General features: G+C 36.3%; 1 protein-coding gene and 1 long non-coding RNA gene across 3 annotated transcripts in view; one reads left to right on the top strand and one right to left on the bottom strand.

Annotated features, from left to right (window-relative positions):
* The window catches only part of LOC148109557 (uncharacterized), a 296,308-nt gene that overhangs the window by 44,654 nt on the left and 233,983 nt on the right, over positions 1–17,671 (top strand). For both annotated transcript variants that reach the window (XR_015725457.1, XR_015725456.1), the window contains exon 4: positions 3,485–3,589. This is a non-coding gene — a long non-coding RNA (uncharacterized LOC148109557). The remainder of the gene's footprint in view (positions 1–3,484; positions 3,590–17,671) is intronic.
* LOC148109559 (transmembrane protease serine 11C-like) overlaps positions 1–17,671 on the bottom strand; it is a 56,950-nt gene that overhangs the window by 5,305 nt on the left and 33,974 nt on the right. Inside the window, exons 6-7 of the mRNA XM_087864109.1 lie at positions 4,258–4,296; positions 816–987 (exon numbers count right to left, since the gene is read on the bottom strand). Of these exons, the coding sequence (XP_087720235.1) occupies positions 816–987; positions 4,258–4,296 (211 nt within the window). The remainder of the gene's footprint in view (positions 1–815; positions 988–4,257; positions 4,297–17,671) is intronic.

The following is a 17,671-nucleotide window of genomic DNA, read 5'->3' as shown; positions in this document are numbered from 1 at the left end:
GAAAGCCTAAATCATCTTTTATAATCATTAAAAACTATAAACAGGAAGATATTTCTGACTTTTACTATTATTTGTTAATCAAGGGTTTGTATACTAAGCACTGAAAAATAGTGCCCTTAGAACACTTCAAAGTCTCCGGTTTAAGAGGGATTTTTATTTAAAAATAAAATAAACCCAAGAGAAATTAGTAAAACAAAACCTCAAACAAAAGGGTAAAAACAAAGCAAACTCTTGGTGCAATGATATATCCTTTGAAGAAATAATAATTTCACATAGGGGTATGATATATATGGGAGGATGCAGGATGAGTTCAAATACTTATGATTAAATAAATAAGACCAGATGAAATAATGATGAAAAAGAAAGAGAAGACCAGCTCTCAGTTTGGGATTTATAGTTTCTTTATAAAATTGAATTCAGTCTAGCTTAGTGATTCTCAACTGTGGGCTGTTTTGTCCTCTAGGAGACATTTGGTGTTAACTGGAGTCATTTTTGGTTGTCAGTTCCGGGAGGATCCTACTGGCATTTGGTGGGTAGGGCCCAGGGAAGCTGCTAAGTATCTTATAATGCACGGGACAGACACCCCAAAACTAAGAATCATTTGGACCAAATATAATAGTGCCATTGTTGACAGATCCTATTCTAGCCTGACTATATCTTCTTTTTTTAAAAACTGATTCATTGAGTAATTTTGAGAGTATACTTCACAATATCGAACATTTGGAGGCATAGTTGTATGGCCGTATTCTTGAAAGATATGTATCAGACTTTTGGTGCATGAGTGGCTTTGAGGCTTTTTGTGGTCCAGAGCTTACTTTATGAAGCAGTGAGCAGCAGTGACAAGCCAGCTGTTACTAATCAGAGTGGCTCCACATCGGTGGACGCTGTTCTGTTGAAGGCTAGCTTGCCAAGGCCATTCCCCTTCCTGGGCATCCGTGCCCCCTGCTATCTTATTGCCAGAAGGAGTTATTGTTCGTTGTCCACAACCTGCTCAAAATAGAGTTCATTAGCATATAATGATATTGATATTGCTTATGCATACATTGCTATAGTAAACAAACTCTCATAATAAGATTAACTGAGGGAAAGCCCACAGTCTTCGAGAAGTTAGGACTAACTGTGGACATGAGATTTCCTGAAAATTTATTCAAAATAGATTGACATCTTCCTCCCCTATCCTCATCAGTCATATGTACTCTTTAAGTATCTATGGCCTTGCTCTGATCTGTTATAAGAAGCAAGTGAAATGAAATGTTTGAATTTGGAAGATGATAATTGGTAACCAGTTGCTAAGTTGTTTATGGAAATGTGTCCCTTTTAATTGTGTGAGCAGTTGTTTAAAGCAGTGATTGCTCTGAAACATTCATAAGAAAGAGTGAATGGCTGTGAATGTCAATGGGATATTGACAAGAGACAGAGTAGACAGAAATGTGTTCACATTCGAGTTACAACCCACAATATCTGGCTAAAAGGAATAACACATGAAGAGAGCAAACCCTTTCCCAAAGTGATATGCTTCCCTGCATCAGGACTGTGCTGTCGTGTCAATTTAGATTCAGAGAAACTGCTAGACTGCAAATCTGCAGTAATAGCACAACTTCACTATAATTCTATCTCTCTCTGATTCTCTTGACTATGTCTTCTAACTCTAATTAAAGCACTGAGCTTGTTCCTTAACAGTTTATGGTATCTTTTACTAGAGACTGTCAGCCTCATTAATTAAATTTTTCGAGGACAGGAACCATATCTTTTTAAAAAAAGTATTTTTAGAACCTATCATGGAGAACCTATCACCTAAAAGGAGCTCAATAAATGTTTATAGAAATGAAGTCTATGTCATATGACCCACAGACATCTTGAAATAAAAATATTTGACTTTAAGACCCCTTTCTAGAATGGGTGTGTTCCTAACATTTAGAGAATGAGAAAAACTTGCCATAATCAATGCAGTGGACATCGATGAAAGCAGGGGTTCTTAATCAGGGACAATTTTGCACTCTACCCCTAACCCCAGGAGACATTTGGCACTATCTGGAAATATTTTTGGTTGTCATAATCTGTGTGGGGGGGTGCACTACTGGTAATTAGAGGCCAAGGATGCTGCTAAAAATCCTATAATGTATAGGACTGTTCCTGAACCAAAGTATTGTCTGACTTAAAATGTTGATAGTGTTAAGGTTAAGAAACTCTGAGTTAGAGCAAGGTATTTGTATCAAGAATGAGAACATTTAAATTAATTGGAAAGATTAGATGGTCAATTGCTTCACAGGGATGTGACAAGATAACGTCTTGAGATAGTCATTCCCGAAGGTAGAAGCATAGGGGAGGGACATGTAGACTTTTAAAAAGGTCTTTGCTAGCCCTCTGAAGTCCTTAAATTTGTATATTGCTTCTGATTCTAGATTGTTCTTTTTGATGCAATCCAAACCTCAGATAGTTAAGGCATCCTTTTCATAAAAACCACTTAGCTAAAGCAGAGCCTAGGTGGTTGTTATTTTTGAATGAGAGAGTCTCACTTTGACTCACTGAATGTAACTCCCTTTTCTTTTCCTCTTTCTTTCCACTCCCTTATCATGGAATTTACAGAGGATAAAACAAATAACTCAGAACCCAAAGGTATAATGGTTCCTCCCTCTCCTCCCTTCTTTGGACAACTCCTACAGGAAGTTGGCTTTTATTCAACTTCCTTCAGAGAAATAGAAAAACAAAGATGCTTCTCTGTGGGTTAGGAGAACATTGCCCGGGTGACTCTACTTTCCTGTTTGTGCATTTGTTGAGAATTGTAATCTAATTTATATTCATGCATCAGTTTCCATTGAGAGCTCTCATTTACTCATCATTGCTGTGTCTGTTAAGCTTCCAATTCCCACCTCTGCAGTATTACCTTGTTATTACCTCTGCTGAAATTTTACTTGGCACCTTGTAACTTTTGTTATATCAGAAATGATCATATGGTATATTTCAAAAATTTAAGGAATATAATGAAGACTTGATGGCTGATACTTTCAGAAACATCAAAGAATCTACCAGGCTCTTACAGCTTCCCTACTTTTGTATCTTCCATCCCATCATTTATTACTGTAATATACTTTACTATGTACCAATCTCTATTCTTTCTTCAATCCTGTTTGATTTTTCTTGCCTACCTTTCCTCTCTCGCTTTTTATTTTAAGTACAGTTAAAACCTCAGATAGGCCAAGTCAAGTTCAGTATACTGATCTGGATGGTTGCTTAGTGTTCTAGCTAGGGGATGTACAAATTGGCTGATCTCTTTCTTACTGCTATTTTTATTCCTATCTTGATTACCTCTTTTCTGCCAATCTGACACATTTTTAATTGTGGATTTTGATTGTATCATTACTAAAATTTCTAATTGGATTGATTAACTTTAAAATGTCTTATTAAGTGGCTTGAGGATTGTTCTGTCAAAATACATCAGAGAGAAAAATAATCTACTACAGCTTTGTGTTTGACTTTTGCCCAGGTTGCTCAACTCTGCTGTGACTGAAAGGTGTAAGAGCTGTCGGGGTTGGTGTCACCGGGCCCTGGAGGGCGATTTCCAGCTGCCCTAATTAGTCTCAGCACCCAGGTAAGAGCAGTGCTCTTCTGACAGCCTGCGGCAGGCTCTAGCAACCCTGGGGGATCATATTTCCCAGAGTGGTTGGTGGGAGAGTGGAAGCAGAATGCCTTCGCCAGCAAGGAAGCTGCTTGCATTTAAGTCTCAGCACATGAAACTTGGCTTGCATGATCAGAATTCCACAGTAAGTTCCCAGGCCTACAGTTTTTATAGATAGAATAAAAAATACAACCGACATCTACTGAGTGCTTTTTATGAAGTGTGTACTTTTGTGAGTACCTTATTTGTGCTATCTTCTTTTGTCATTGCAACAGCTTGGAACTGAAGTTTTGAGAAACTAACCAACCATCCAGTTAGTATGTGTTGAATCTGGGGCTCAAAACTGACGTGTAGCTGGTTTTAGATCCTAACTTCTTAATTATCAGTGCTTGTCCCTAGATCCCCTCTGCCATTACGGCATGTAATAATGTGTTTCTCATTTAAAATCAATGTATAGCAGTCAATGTAATCAATGATATCAGTCAATTTAAGACCAACCACAGTCATTTTTTCCCAAGTTTCTGAAAGCAGGCTTCCCATTATAGCTTTATGGACACTGTGTTGATTGTCAAGTGGAGGTCTTTTTTGCCATTCAGGGAATTAAATTTCACTAGAAAACAACTCTTTGTTAATGAACTTACAAGCATTGAGAAGATTTTCTGCTGTCGGCATTGCAATATCTAAAAGTCAAAGAAAAAGAAAAAGGAAATATTTACACTTATGAACATATTTTTAAAAATTAATACTAATTATTTTGAGGAACACATTATTTTGTAAATATAATATTCAATTTGACTCTATAACTTCTATGTTCAGAGATTAGCATAGAGAGAAATAAAATCTTAGTATTCATTCTTCTGTTTCTAAAAAGACTCTCAAGTTCCCCATTATAATTTGAAAAAGAGGTCCAGGTCCTGGAAAATACTAAAATATATGAAAAATAGTGATCTTTCACTGTATCTTCTATCTAAATCACCAGATGACTGAATGTATCTGACCTCATTCATCTACCACTTTAAATACTCTTGGCCCAAATCTAATTCCAAACACAATGTGGTGACAATTCCACACACATTTGGATCCACTTTACTCAGAAGTAATTTGACACATGCCCTTCTCAGATTAGCACCTTAGGTTTCTCACTTTCTGCCAGAAGGAACCCACTGGATATTTCCAGATAGGCAATAGGAAATGTGGAAGTTAACTCTGTTGGAGCTGATGTAAGATGGGAATCAATGGACAAATGCTTCCCCCTTTAGACATAGGGGAGCACAGTTCTGATATATAACTCAGAAGATCCCATGGGATGGAACTAGAGTTGCTCCCGATGCTGAAAACTCTCCCTCCCCATTTCATTCATTTTGCTCTTTACTCTTTCTCAAATCAACTACTACATGCAAGTCTCTGTCTCAAGCTCTGCTTTTTGAGAAACCAGGCTAAGACACTAAAATAACCATATACCATAACAAATAATGCTAATAACTAGGAGAGACTATGTACATTATTATATTTAGTGCATTTTTTAGTGTTGAGTGCATTTTGCTATAGTTTGATCCTTTTAAAATTAATATCCTTGGTGTGGTTTCAATTATTCAGAATACTCAATTAAGCATGCCATTTCATTTCCCATTTGCTTTGGATAAAAAAAATTTACTTAAGTAATAAGGCAGACTTTAATATCATCTGCTCATTCCTAGACATCTAGGGAGTATTTTAGGATGAGATTTACAATAGACAATTTTGCTCTTGGCCCCAAATCCCTGCAGAACCTGTAAACCACGATGAAAGTGTATGAGAGGGTGAACAAGTGAATCACAATTATGTCCCAAATTTCAGATGTAGAGAAATATAAATATATTAACCATTTCACTTATGAGTTTCTCTTCAAAAATGAATCACTGCTTGCTTGATAGGTTAAATACTATAAATGCCAACGTAAGTTCATTTTTATTATGCTCTTGCATTTCCATAAATCCAGAAGGGAGTATCCATTTATATATGACAATTATAGTTACACACTCTTTCATTAGGTTGTGCAACAAATCAGGGAGACATAGCATCCTTTACCAGAAAGTCAGCTTGTTTGAACAAAAAGGCAGGAGCAATTTAACCGTCAGATAGACTGAGTGGATATGAACCACACCCACTTAAGCAGAAAGGTGGCCCATTTCTACCTAATCCTTTATAGCTGCCTTCCAGAAGTTAATTTTTATTGGACAGGATATCTTTAGATATCCTGATTTTGAGCTCTATGTGGTTAGTAAAATGTATCAAACCATATTAAGAGTTTGGGAAATAATTTAACTCCTGTAAATTGACTGGAAAAATGTCAAATCCTACACCTTATGAGAACTAATTATTTAGAAAACCCTACTATGTTCACTGAACTTTCTTCTTTCTTTGAGGTTTCTTTATTGATGTATGACTTGCTAAAGGGAAGAAACGTTTTTGACTTATAATTTGCTTTTAATAATTGTATTATCCCAGAGCTTAATAGAGTAACTATCACTTGGGTAGGAGGAAGGACACGTACAATACATGGGGAAGTGATTTAAGCTGTCACTCCTTTGGATTGAGTCACTGCTGTGGTTATTTGTGTTTCTTTCCTTTTAAGTTCCTCCACACTCAAAGGCTAGAACTCCTATGGATTTACGTTTGAATCAGGAGTCAACTCTGTAACCTAAGGTACTTTGTCTACAATGTAGCATATAAAGGAAGTGACAAAAAACAATGGCATTGTCCCTGCCAAGAAGGAGATTCCATCAAAGGATAATAAGACAAAGCAGTTTTTTAAAAAACAGCTTAGGAACTGTGCACTGATCTCCTATGGGCCAGGAATCAAAGACAATTGACGTGGACCCTGTCCTCAGTGAACTTGGAGTGTAGTGGAAGAAATGTACAACTAAGTAGGTAATGTAATCTTATATGATTAGTGCTATGGTAGATTTGTGCATAGAAAATTGGATGCAACAAGAAAAGTCACTGAACATAGAGGGACAGCAGGGGAAATAGGAATAGATGATGACAAAAATTCTTTTGGAAAGGAGCCAATGAAATTTACTGGGGGGAAATAGGCATGATTCACTCATTGTTGAACATTAGATTAGAAAAGATGCTTAGATCCTTTCTAAATGGGCTTTTGGATCTGTAATTATTTAATATTTGGTGTCTTTCTGGGGTTAGAAAGTAAAAAATGCAAATTTGGATGTACTGGTAAGAGTTTGATATCCAGTGACTATTTTCTTCCTTAAAAAAATATCTGAAACACATCACATGCCCTCCTTAATGCCCGTCCCCCAGTTACCCCATCCCCCCACCCACCTCCCTTTCTACAACCCTCAGTTTGTTTCCTGGAGTCAAAAGTCCCCCATGGTTTTTCTCCCTCTCTGATCTCTTCCCATTCAGTTTTCCCTCCCTTCCCCTACGACGTGATGAGCACTGGGTGTTACATACAACTAATGAACCACTGAACACTATATCAAAAGCTAATGATGTACTATATGTTCGCTAATTGAATTTAAATAAAAAAATAAAATATACAATTAAAATTAAAAAAATAAATGAGAGAAATGGAAAAAATCTGAAACATAATAATCATGAAAACTAAGCTGTATGATTCTGAAGTATAAGGAAGACTTTTACAGTAGCAGTAGATACATTTATAATATAAATTTAACATCAATCATGGGCTTTAACTCTACTTTGGTAAATTTATTACTTTACATGAGTCCAAATGGCAAATAAATTGATTAATCCACTTTTCAAGTAGTTTCCCTAAGGTTCAAGCATTAAAAATGTAGAAGAGATTACCAATTCTCTTTTGGAGTATTTTATGGGATATTAAAAATTTTTCATCTGTTAGGTTTGTGAAAATTTTAAAACTATAAATAAATGTACATGGACTTCCTGAGTAGGGTAAGTACTATAAAATTGTTTTATAACACAGGAATTATCATCTTCCACCTTGGAAGTTCATTCATAATATTTTCACCTTCCCCCTTCCTCTCAAAAAGGAGTGTTAATATGAATGGTCTGAATTAAAAGGCAAAGGAACAGAGCATGCAGTTGGATTGTGCCTGAACAAAAGTTGATTCTTCACACAGTGCAAGTTTTGATTAATCACTTGGCTGCATACATAGCCTCAGTAAATGCTTTTCTTTATGCTTCTAATTAGACTGAAAATTATTTCTGTGGTTAGACATTACATATTCATCATTCCTCAGAGTGATGTAGATTAATTCTTTAGAGCACATATCTTCAATATGTTTGCTATTTTGACTCTGAAGATGAAATTTAAAAATATTTTATTAAGAATTAATTAATTATAATTACATCTTTTAATTATAATTACATCTTTTAATAAAATGCTTTAATTAATAGATTTTTTAAAAGATTTTATTTATTTATTTGACATGGAGACAGCCAGTGAGAGAGAGACAAGCAGGGGGAGTGGGAAAGGAAGAAGCAGGCTCCCAGCAGAGGAGCCTGATGTGGGGCTCGATCCCAGGACTCTGGGATCATGCCCTGAGCTGAAGGCAGACGCCTAACGACTGAGCTACCCAGGTGCCCCTAATTAATAGATTTTTAAATTAATTAAATCTTTAAAATTAATTAAACCTAATAACCAATTGTATATGAGGATGGTAGTTTTTAAGGTAGAATGTGCTCCAATTTTTTTTATCTTTATGCAGATTTCAAGAAATATTAAAAATCCAAACTTATTTGTATATTATTCTTTACTTAGCCATCATTGATTTTAAGCCTTGGAAGCAGTATAGAAGACAACTATATGAAGAGAGGACAAAACATGTCTTTTTTTTTTAATGGTTTTTAAAAAAAAAATTTAAAATAATTTTTATTTTGTGCTGATAAAGTTAGTAAGTTTATTATTTATTTATTTATTTTTAAGATTTTGTTTATTTATTTGATGAGAGAGAGAGCAGAAGCAGGGGGAGAGGGAGAAGCAGGCTCCCCACAGAGCAGGGAGTCCAATGAGTGGCTTGATCCCAGGACCATGGCTTCATGATCTGAAGTGAAGGCAGATGCTTAGGCTACAGAGCCACCCATTCTGTCAATTCTGAAAATATAATCTCTGTGATATATGTCCACTATTTCTAATATTATTTTCACTATGACAGTTCAGGTTTTCAATTCTTCACACTTGTACCATTTTAATTCTTTTCTAACCAATCTCTCTGCTTAAAGATAATCTCTCTAGCTCATGTTATACAATATTATAAAATAAAACTTTAGAAAGCAAAGCTTTGCTCTTGTGTTTTTCATAATTTAATGGATCTTAATGAAACTTACCAAAGTGTGAACTCTTTAACCTAAAACTCATCACTCTTAATTTTGCTTATGTTATAACTCACTCAGCCTGGGCATAAGAAATGCAACAGCCTCAAAGGCTTAGGTTCTTGGGAAGTGATAGAAAGCTAGGACAAACTTGAAGGGAGACAGGGGCATTAGTCTAGCTATATGTACAGTTGGCTTCTTAGGAGTGTATGGGACAAGTAGGTTTTCTGAAAGCCATAACAAATTTGAGATTATTTTGGCTTGACGGTGAAGGCAGTGTGCCCTGGCAGGTTATATTAGTCAGAGTTCTCTAGAGAAACAGAAGTATTTATTCATTCATTCATTCATTCATTCATTCATTCATTCATATAATGAGGAATTGGCTCACAGGCAATTATGGAGGCTGAGAAGTCCCATGATCTGCCATCTGCAAGCTGGAGACCTAGAAAAGCCAGTGGTGTAATTCTAGTTCAAATCCAAAGGCCTGAGAAATAGACTGCCAATGGTGTAAATTCCCTTCGAGCAAAAGGCAGGAGAAGACCAATGTTCTAGCTCAAAATCAGGCAGAGAGAATTTACCCTTTCTGTATCTTTTTATCCTATCCAGGCCTTTAACGAGTTAGATTATTCCCACCCACACTGGGGAAGGCTATCAGATTTATTCAGTCCACCAATTCCAATGCTAATATCTTCTGGAAACATCCTCACAGATATACCCAGAAATAATGTTTCACCAGGTATCTATGCATCCTGTGGTTCAGTAAAGTTGTTACATAAAATTAATCATCACGCAGATCTATCCTAACCTCAGATGCGTGATGTTGGCTCTCAGGACAGTAGTGTCTGTGTTCCAGGTGTGTCTAATACACAGTTGTATAATTCAATAATGTGTATTTCAAACTCTAAGCTCAAGGTTGCATTTTAAAAATCCTTAAATATTATTTTAAGTAAATATCTAGCTTTATTGGAAGACATTTTGAAATGCCAACAGGAACAATGCTCCACATCTTTCAGGAGACTTGACAACATTTTCTCTGGAATTAAGTCAAGAATCAGGAAATGATGGTGTCTGAGGAGCCAAAAGTTATATAAAAAAATTTACTTACTAGAGATTATTTAATTAAATAAGGATGCCCCAAACACCCTCATTCAAAGCCTATTTGCTTTTCTAATTTTTATGTATAAATTACTGTGAAATATTTAAAATAAATTTGGAGAATATAGAAGAAAGAACACAGAGAAAACGGAAGTGACAGCAAGAACTCTGCCTGACATCAAAGTATGAGAGAGAGATAAAATGTAAAGAACAAATATGAGAGCTGAAAACCTTAAATATTGGATCATTTATTGAAGGCACCAATAACCCTACATTTCCCTAAATGCCCTGAAGAACTACAGTACCTACTCTATATTAATCAGTGTCCACGGTAATGTCAGAGAAGTAGGTGTTGTTTGAGATAGATTTTTGAAAAAAATAATTTTAAAGAGACTTTCTGTATTTTATTTAAAAAATAAAATAGAAACTCTTTGGAAAATTTTCCCTATTTAGAGGACTTACTTCCAAGGAATTTTGAATGGTCAAGGTCTTACACTAAGACTATTTTAAGAAAACTTTTGCTGATCAAACAGGTTGATAGAGCTTAAGATTTGCTCTTAGTTAAGAAAGGACACTCTGTGGAATACAATGCTTTTAAAAAATGTTCTCCAGGATTAAAGAATCATTAAAGAATGGTTGGTTAGTTCAGTTCCTTAAAGCATGATGGAAATGAAGCCATGCATTATCTCAGGATCAAGCCACATGAAAGAAATGTGTTCTACTAACATCATCATCCATATCTCAGTCTTGGCCAGCTGCTCCCAAATGAGTGGTAAGCCAGAGCTTCGTTCTTGCTCTTGTAAAACCCTTAATAATGGCTCAGGACTGTCATCCTTGTATATAAAGTTCTACGTTATTATTCTTTCTGTTACTTCCACATAATTTGAGTTTTTACTTTAACCACATATGATTTAGCATAAGTATTTAAAGTATGTCTCACAGCTATTCAATAGATAAAGTGTACCAGTGTGTACAAGGCATCTTTGTGTAGGAAATTATTATTATTTTTAAATATGCTCATTAAAGTTATGAGCATTCAACTTCATAAGGCATTTCATTTAAAACCCTTACTTAGCTTATGAAGCATTTTTTCATTTTTACAAGGAATGACTTGAATTTTTGATTTCAGAACTTTTAGGAGAGCCACCACGTGCTCATCCTTGTAGTTGTGTAGTTGGTGCATCTAGTGTAGTGTTACATTTTTGTCTTAGCTCTTGGTGTGATAGTTTATGGCAGTGAGGGTCAAGTGCATCATGCTATGAGGTCAACTTGTTTGGTGAGCTATCATTTGCATCGTTTTACTTGTTCTTTTTTTGTGCATTAAAATTTAAATTATGTAAACAAGTATTATATGTATGTTCTGTTTTGGTTGTTACACTATAAAATAACAAGATCATGTAAGTAATCATATTATAAAATAAGTAACAAAGGAAAATTATGTTAACCAATTTTAATTCTTGAGGTTATCATTTCTATTTTTTTTAAAGATTTTATTTATTTATTTGAGAGAGAGAGCGCACAAGCGGGGGGTGGGGGGCTGTGGGGGAGGGGCAGAGGGAGAAGCAGACTCCTGCTGAATGGGGAGCCCAACGCGGGGCTCCATCCCAGGACCCAGAGATGGTGACCTGAGCTGAAGGCAGATGCTTAATGGGCTGAGCTACCCAGGTACCCCATCTTTTCTATTTTAAAGGAATGTGATATTGTTTAATCATAAGAGGACATAAATTCAGGGATTTGGAAATGCATAAAAATTTTTCCTATTGAAGTCAATGGTATTAGTTTAAGGAATTTATCTTATGAGAGAGTTTAGAATTGATGGGAAACAATGTGGCTCTCTAACTAAAGAATGCACTCCATAAATACTGATTGTTAGTACCTTGCAAGGTAGTAGAATGTCATTTTTCATGGAATTCAGGAGTGACTGGGAAATTAAATTAAACATTGTGTTCACGAGCCTTAATAATTGAAGCTTCTTTCCATCCTGTATCTGGGAGTGGCAATGTCTACTAGTAGTATACTTGCACCACACTTATTATCAGCCCTCCTTAATTGGGATTTTACAAGAGAATTAAGCTCTGATGCCCTAGGGGGCTTTCATTTTTATGAAATTAATGAACTTCCCCCTTTTATTACTGAAATACAATTAACAAGCATTGTTATATTTGTTTAAGGTGTACAATATAATGACTCAACAATTCTATACATTACTCAGTATCCATCAAGAGTAGTGTACTCTTAATCCTCTTTATCTGAAGTTCTCTTTTATGAATCTGTAATCGTACTATGTATCATCCTTAAAAGAACTGAAAACAGTCACTCACATAATTTTGTTAGGTCTTAATTCTTGTGTGGAACCTCAGTTGAGAAAGGCTGTATATATTCTCTCCTACTTTGGTTTTCAGTTGCAGCTTTGATATTATGGAATTCATTAATGCACCCAACAGTCCTTTACTGCTGTATGCCAGGCCCTGCGCTAGGCTTGAAGACTTAATAGTGAAAAAACAAGGATATGGCCCCTGCTCTCATGGAGATTATATGAAGGAAGAGATGGTCAGTAATCAAATAATTACTTTAGTGAATATGTATTTAAAACCTGGAAAGTGCTCTGAAGGAAAGGAATTGTCTTCTCTGAGAGCTGTGTCAAAGGAATCTGACCTCTCTTGGGATTGTTGGCCAAAAGTGAGGACAAGGGTTTAGAGGCCAGTGGACTGAGAAGCCTGGGGTTTTGGGCACGTTGTTGACAAAATCAGTTTTCTGCTGTTCTCATTTAGCAACTTGCAGTCTCTGTTTGATTTTACCAGCTGATGACAGTGTTAGGTCCAATCCACATCACACTGTTTATACTGGATAAACTTAAAATATATTTGTGTTATAGTGATACTGATTGCGCCTTTCATACACACTAAATCAGTGTAAGCTTAAATGTATATACTTGTATATGTATTTATTTATTTTATAGGCTTTTTGCTGAGAGGAACAATATTCTTTTTCTTTTTGATTTCCCCATAGTGCCTGGCAAAGTGTTTGTACAAGTACTTCAAAATTGGTCATTAAAATTATTATTTCATAATATTTGATTTCAACTCCTTTCAGCAATTCTTTAAGTTAGATATGGATTTACATGCTTTCTTCATTGTTGTTAAAACTGAGGACAGAGTTTAAAAGATTTTGATTTGTAATGATTGACTTCAGATTTAGAAAAAGAAGCCAGATTTTATTCCCCCCCACTGGAATCTTTAAACCTGCATCTTAAGTAGATTTTTAGTGCAGCTCTCAGTTCTAAACTGATTCATGAAATAGCGTAGAGAATGCACAGTGCACTTAGAATCAGAAAATATGGGCTAAAGTCTCAGGTTTGCCCACTATTTATTTATTTATTTATTTATTTATTTATTTTTTGGGAGTATCTGACACTTTATTTATTTATTTATTTATTTATTTATTTATTTTTTTTTTATTAATAATGATTTTTTATTATATTATGTTAGTCACCATACAGTACATCCCCGGTTTTCGATGTAAGGCTCGATGATTCATTAGTTGTGTATAACACCCAGTGCACCATGCAATATGTGCCCTCCTTACTACCCATCACCGGTCTATCCCATTCCCCCACCCCCCTCCCCTCTGTAGCCCTCAGTTTGTTTCTCATAGTCCATAGTCTCTCATGTTTCATTCCCCCTTCTGATTACCCCCCCTTTCTTTATCCCTTTCTTCCCCTACTGATCATTCTAGTTCTTATGTTCCATAGATGAGAGAAATCATATGATAGTTGTCTTTCTCTGCTTGACTTATTTCACTAAGCATTATCTCCTCCAGTGCCGTCCATGTTGTAGCAAATGTTGAGAACTCATTCTTTCTGATTGCTGAGTAATATTCCATTGTATATATGGACCACAACTTCTTAATCCAGTCATCTGTTGAAGGGCATCTCGGCTCCTTCCACGATTTAGCTATTGTGGACATTGCTGCTATGAACATTGGGGTGCATATGGCCCTTCTCTTCACTACGTCTGTATCTTTGGGGTAAACACCCAGTAGTGCAATGGCTGGATCATAGGGTAGCTCAATTTTTAACTTTTTAAGGGACCTCCACACGGTTTTCCAGAGTGGCTGTACCAACTTGCATTCCCACCAACAATGTAGGAGGGATCCCCTTTCTCCACATCCTCTCCAACAATTGTTGTTTCTTGCCTTGTCTATTTTTGCCATTCTAACTGGCGTAAGGTGGTATCTCAGTGTGGTTTTGATTTGAATTTCCTTGATGGCTAATGATTTTGAACATTTTTTCATGTGTCTGTTAGCCATTTGTATGTCTTCATTGGAAAAGTGTCTGTTCATATCTTCTGCCCATTTTTTGATTTGTTTATTTGTTTCTCGTGTATTGAGTTTGAGAAGTTCTTTGTAGATCTTGGATACCAGTCCTTTATCTGTAGTGTCATTTGCAAATATATTCTCCCATTCCGTGGGCTGCCTCTTAGTTTTTCTGACTGTTTCCTTGGATGTGCAGAAACTTTTAATCTTGATGAAGTCCCATAAATTCATTTTATCTTTTGTTTCTTTTGCCTTTGGGGATGTGTCATGAAAAAGGTTGCTTAGGCTGATGTCGTAGAGGTTGCTGCCTATGTTCTCCTCTAGAATTTTGATGGATTCCTGTCTCACATCGAGGTCTTTCATCCATTTGGAGTTTATTTTTGTGTATGGTGTGAGATAGTGGTCAAGTTTCATTCTTTTGCACGTAGCTGTCCAATTTTCCCAGCACCATTTATTGAAGAGACTGTCTTTTTCCCACCGGATGTTTTTTCCTGCTTTATCAAATATTAGTTGCCCAAAGAGCTGAGGGTCCATTTCTGGGCTCTCTATTCTGTTCCATTGGTCTATGTGTCTGTTTTTGTGCCAGTACCATACTGTCTTTGTGATCACAGCTTTGTAGTACAGCTCGAAATCCGGCATTGTGATGCCCCCAGCTTTGTTTTTCCTTTTCAACAGTTCCTTGGAGATTCGGGGTCTTTTCTGGTTCCATACAAATTTAAGGACTATTTGTTCCAGTTCTTTGAAAAACGTTCTCGGTATTTTGATCGGGATAGCATTGAAAGTGTAGATTGCTCTGGGTAGCATGGACATTTTAACTATGTTAATTCTTCCGATCCATGAGCATGGAATATCTTTCCATCTTTTTATGTCTTCCTCAATGTCTTTTAAGAGTGATTTATAGTTTCTAGAATAAAGGTCCTTTACATCTCTGGTTAAGTTAATTCCAAGATAACGTATGGTTTTTGGTGCTATTGTAAATGGGATGGATTCCCTGATTTCTCTTTCTTCGTTCTCGTTATTCGTGTACAGAAATGCAACTGATTTCTGAGCATTGATTTTGTATCCCGCCACGTTACTGAATTGCTCTATAACTTCTAATAGTTTGGGAGTGGCTTCTTTTGGGTTTTCCATATAGAGTATCATGTCGTCTGCGAAGAGAGACATTTTGACTTCTTCTTTGCCGATTTGAATACCTTTGATCCCTTTTTGTTGTCTGATTGCTGTTGCAAGGACTTCTAGTACTATGTTGAATAATAGTGGCGAGAGTGGGCATCCTTGTCGTGTTCCTGATCTTAAGGGAAAGGCTTCCAGCTTTTCCCCATTGAGAATAATATTTGCAGTAGGCTTTTCATAGATGGCTTTTATGAGATTGAGAAATGTACCTTCTATTCCTACACTCTGAAGGGTTTTAATCAGGAAAGGATGCTGTATTTTGTCAAATGCTTTTTCGGCATCGATTGAGAGGATCATATGGTTCTTGAGTCTTTTCTTGTTGATATGATGTATCACGCTGATTGATTTGCGAATATTGAACCACGCTTGCATCCCAGGTATGAATCCCACTTGATCGTGGTGGATAATCCTTTTAATGAACTGTTGGATTCTATTAGCAAGTATCTTGTTGAGGATTTTGGCGTCCATATTCATTAGGGAAATCGGTCTGTAATTCTCCTTTTTGAGGGGGTCTTTGCCTGGTTTGGGGATCAATGTAATATTGGCCTCATAGAATGAGTTTGGTAGCTTTCCTTCTGTTTCTATTTTTTGAAAAAGCTTTAGGAGAATAGGTATTATTTCTTCTTTGAATGTTTGGTAGAATTCCCCAGGAAAACCGTCCGGGCCTGGAGTTTTGTTATTTGGAAGGTTGTTTATCACTGACTCAATTTCTTCATAATTAATTGGCCTGTTTAAGAAATCAATTTCTTCCGGTTTCAATCTTGGTAGTTTATAGGTTTCCAGGAAGGATTCCATCTCTTCCAGATTGCTTAGTTTATTGGCATATAGCTGTTGATAAAAATTTCTAATAATCCTTCCAATTTCAATGGTGTTCGTCGTGACCTCTCCTTTTTCATTCATAATTTTAATAATCTGGGTCCTTTCTCTTTTCTTTTGGATAAGTCTTGCCAGTGGTCTGTCAATTTTATTGATTCTCTCCAAGAACCAGCTTCTAGTCCTGTTGATCTGCTCTACTGTACTTCTGGTTTCTGCTTGATTGATTTCAGCTTTAATTTTGGTCAACTGCTTCCTTGTGCGTGGATTAGGCCTGTCCCTCTGTTGCTGTTCCAGCTTCTTGAGGTGAGAATATAAAAACTGCATTTTAGATTTTTCTATTCTTTTGAGTGAGGCTTGGATGGCTATGTATTTCCCCCTTAGGACTGCCTTTGCAGTATCCCATAGGTTTTGGACTGTTGTATTTTCATTCTCATTGGTCTCCATAAATTGTTTAATTTGATTTTTGATTTCCTGGTTTATCGAGTCATTCCTGAGCAGGATGGTTCTTAGTCTCCAAGTGTTTGAGTTTCTTCCAAATTTTTCCTTGTGGTTGAGTTCCAATTTCAGAGCGTTGTGGTCTGAGAATATGCAGGGGATAATTTCAATCTTTTGGTATCGGCTGAGACCTGTTTTGTGTCCCAGAACATGGTCTATTCTTGAAAATGTTCCATGGGCATTAGAATAGAATGAGTATTCTTTGGTTCTGGGGTGTAGTGTTCTATATATATCTAAGAGGTCCAACTCGTCGAGTATGGCATTCAAAGCCTTTGATTCTTTGCTTAGTTTTTGCCAGGGTGTTCTGTCTATTTCTGAGAGTGGAGTGTTGAGGTCCCCTACTATTAATGTATTTTTATCTATATGTCTCTTTATTCTGGTTAAGAGTTGCCTTGTGTATCTTGCTGCTCCCATGTTGGGGGCATATATATTTATAATTGTCATATCCACTTGTTGAATACTTCCTTTAAGAATAATATAGTGCCCTTCTGCATCTCTAACTATAGTCTGTAGTTTAAAATCCAATTTATCTGATATGAGAATTGCTACCCCAGCTTTCTTTTGAGGTCCATTTGCGTGAAAGATGGTACTCCATCCCCTTACTCTCAGTCTGAATGCATCTTTGGGTTCGAAATGAGTCTCTTGTAGACAGCAAATGGATGGGTCATTTCTTTTTATCCAATCTGCAACCCTGTGGCGTTTGAAACCAGAATTTAAACCATTAATGTTCAGGCTGAGTACTGAGAGATATGCTTTTAATTCTGCCATGTTGTCAGTAAAGTCTTTGTTTGTATTGGCTGTGACTTTCTGTTTTGTATCACTCTTGGGGCCTTTTTACTTTTATAGAACCCCCCGTAATACCTCCTG

Source organism: Ursus americanus, chromosome 8, assembly GCF_024610735.1.
Source record: "Ursus americanus isolate L20-20 chromosome 8, mUrsAme1.1.p, whole genome shotgun sequence".
NCBI classification, from domain to species: Eukaryota; Metazoa; Chordata; class Mammalia; order Carnivora; family Ursidae; genus Ursus; species Ursus americanus.
Note: the sequence above shows the minus strand (reverse complement) of the source record. Positions and strands in the feature narration are given on the sequence as shown.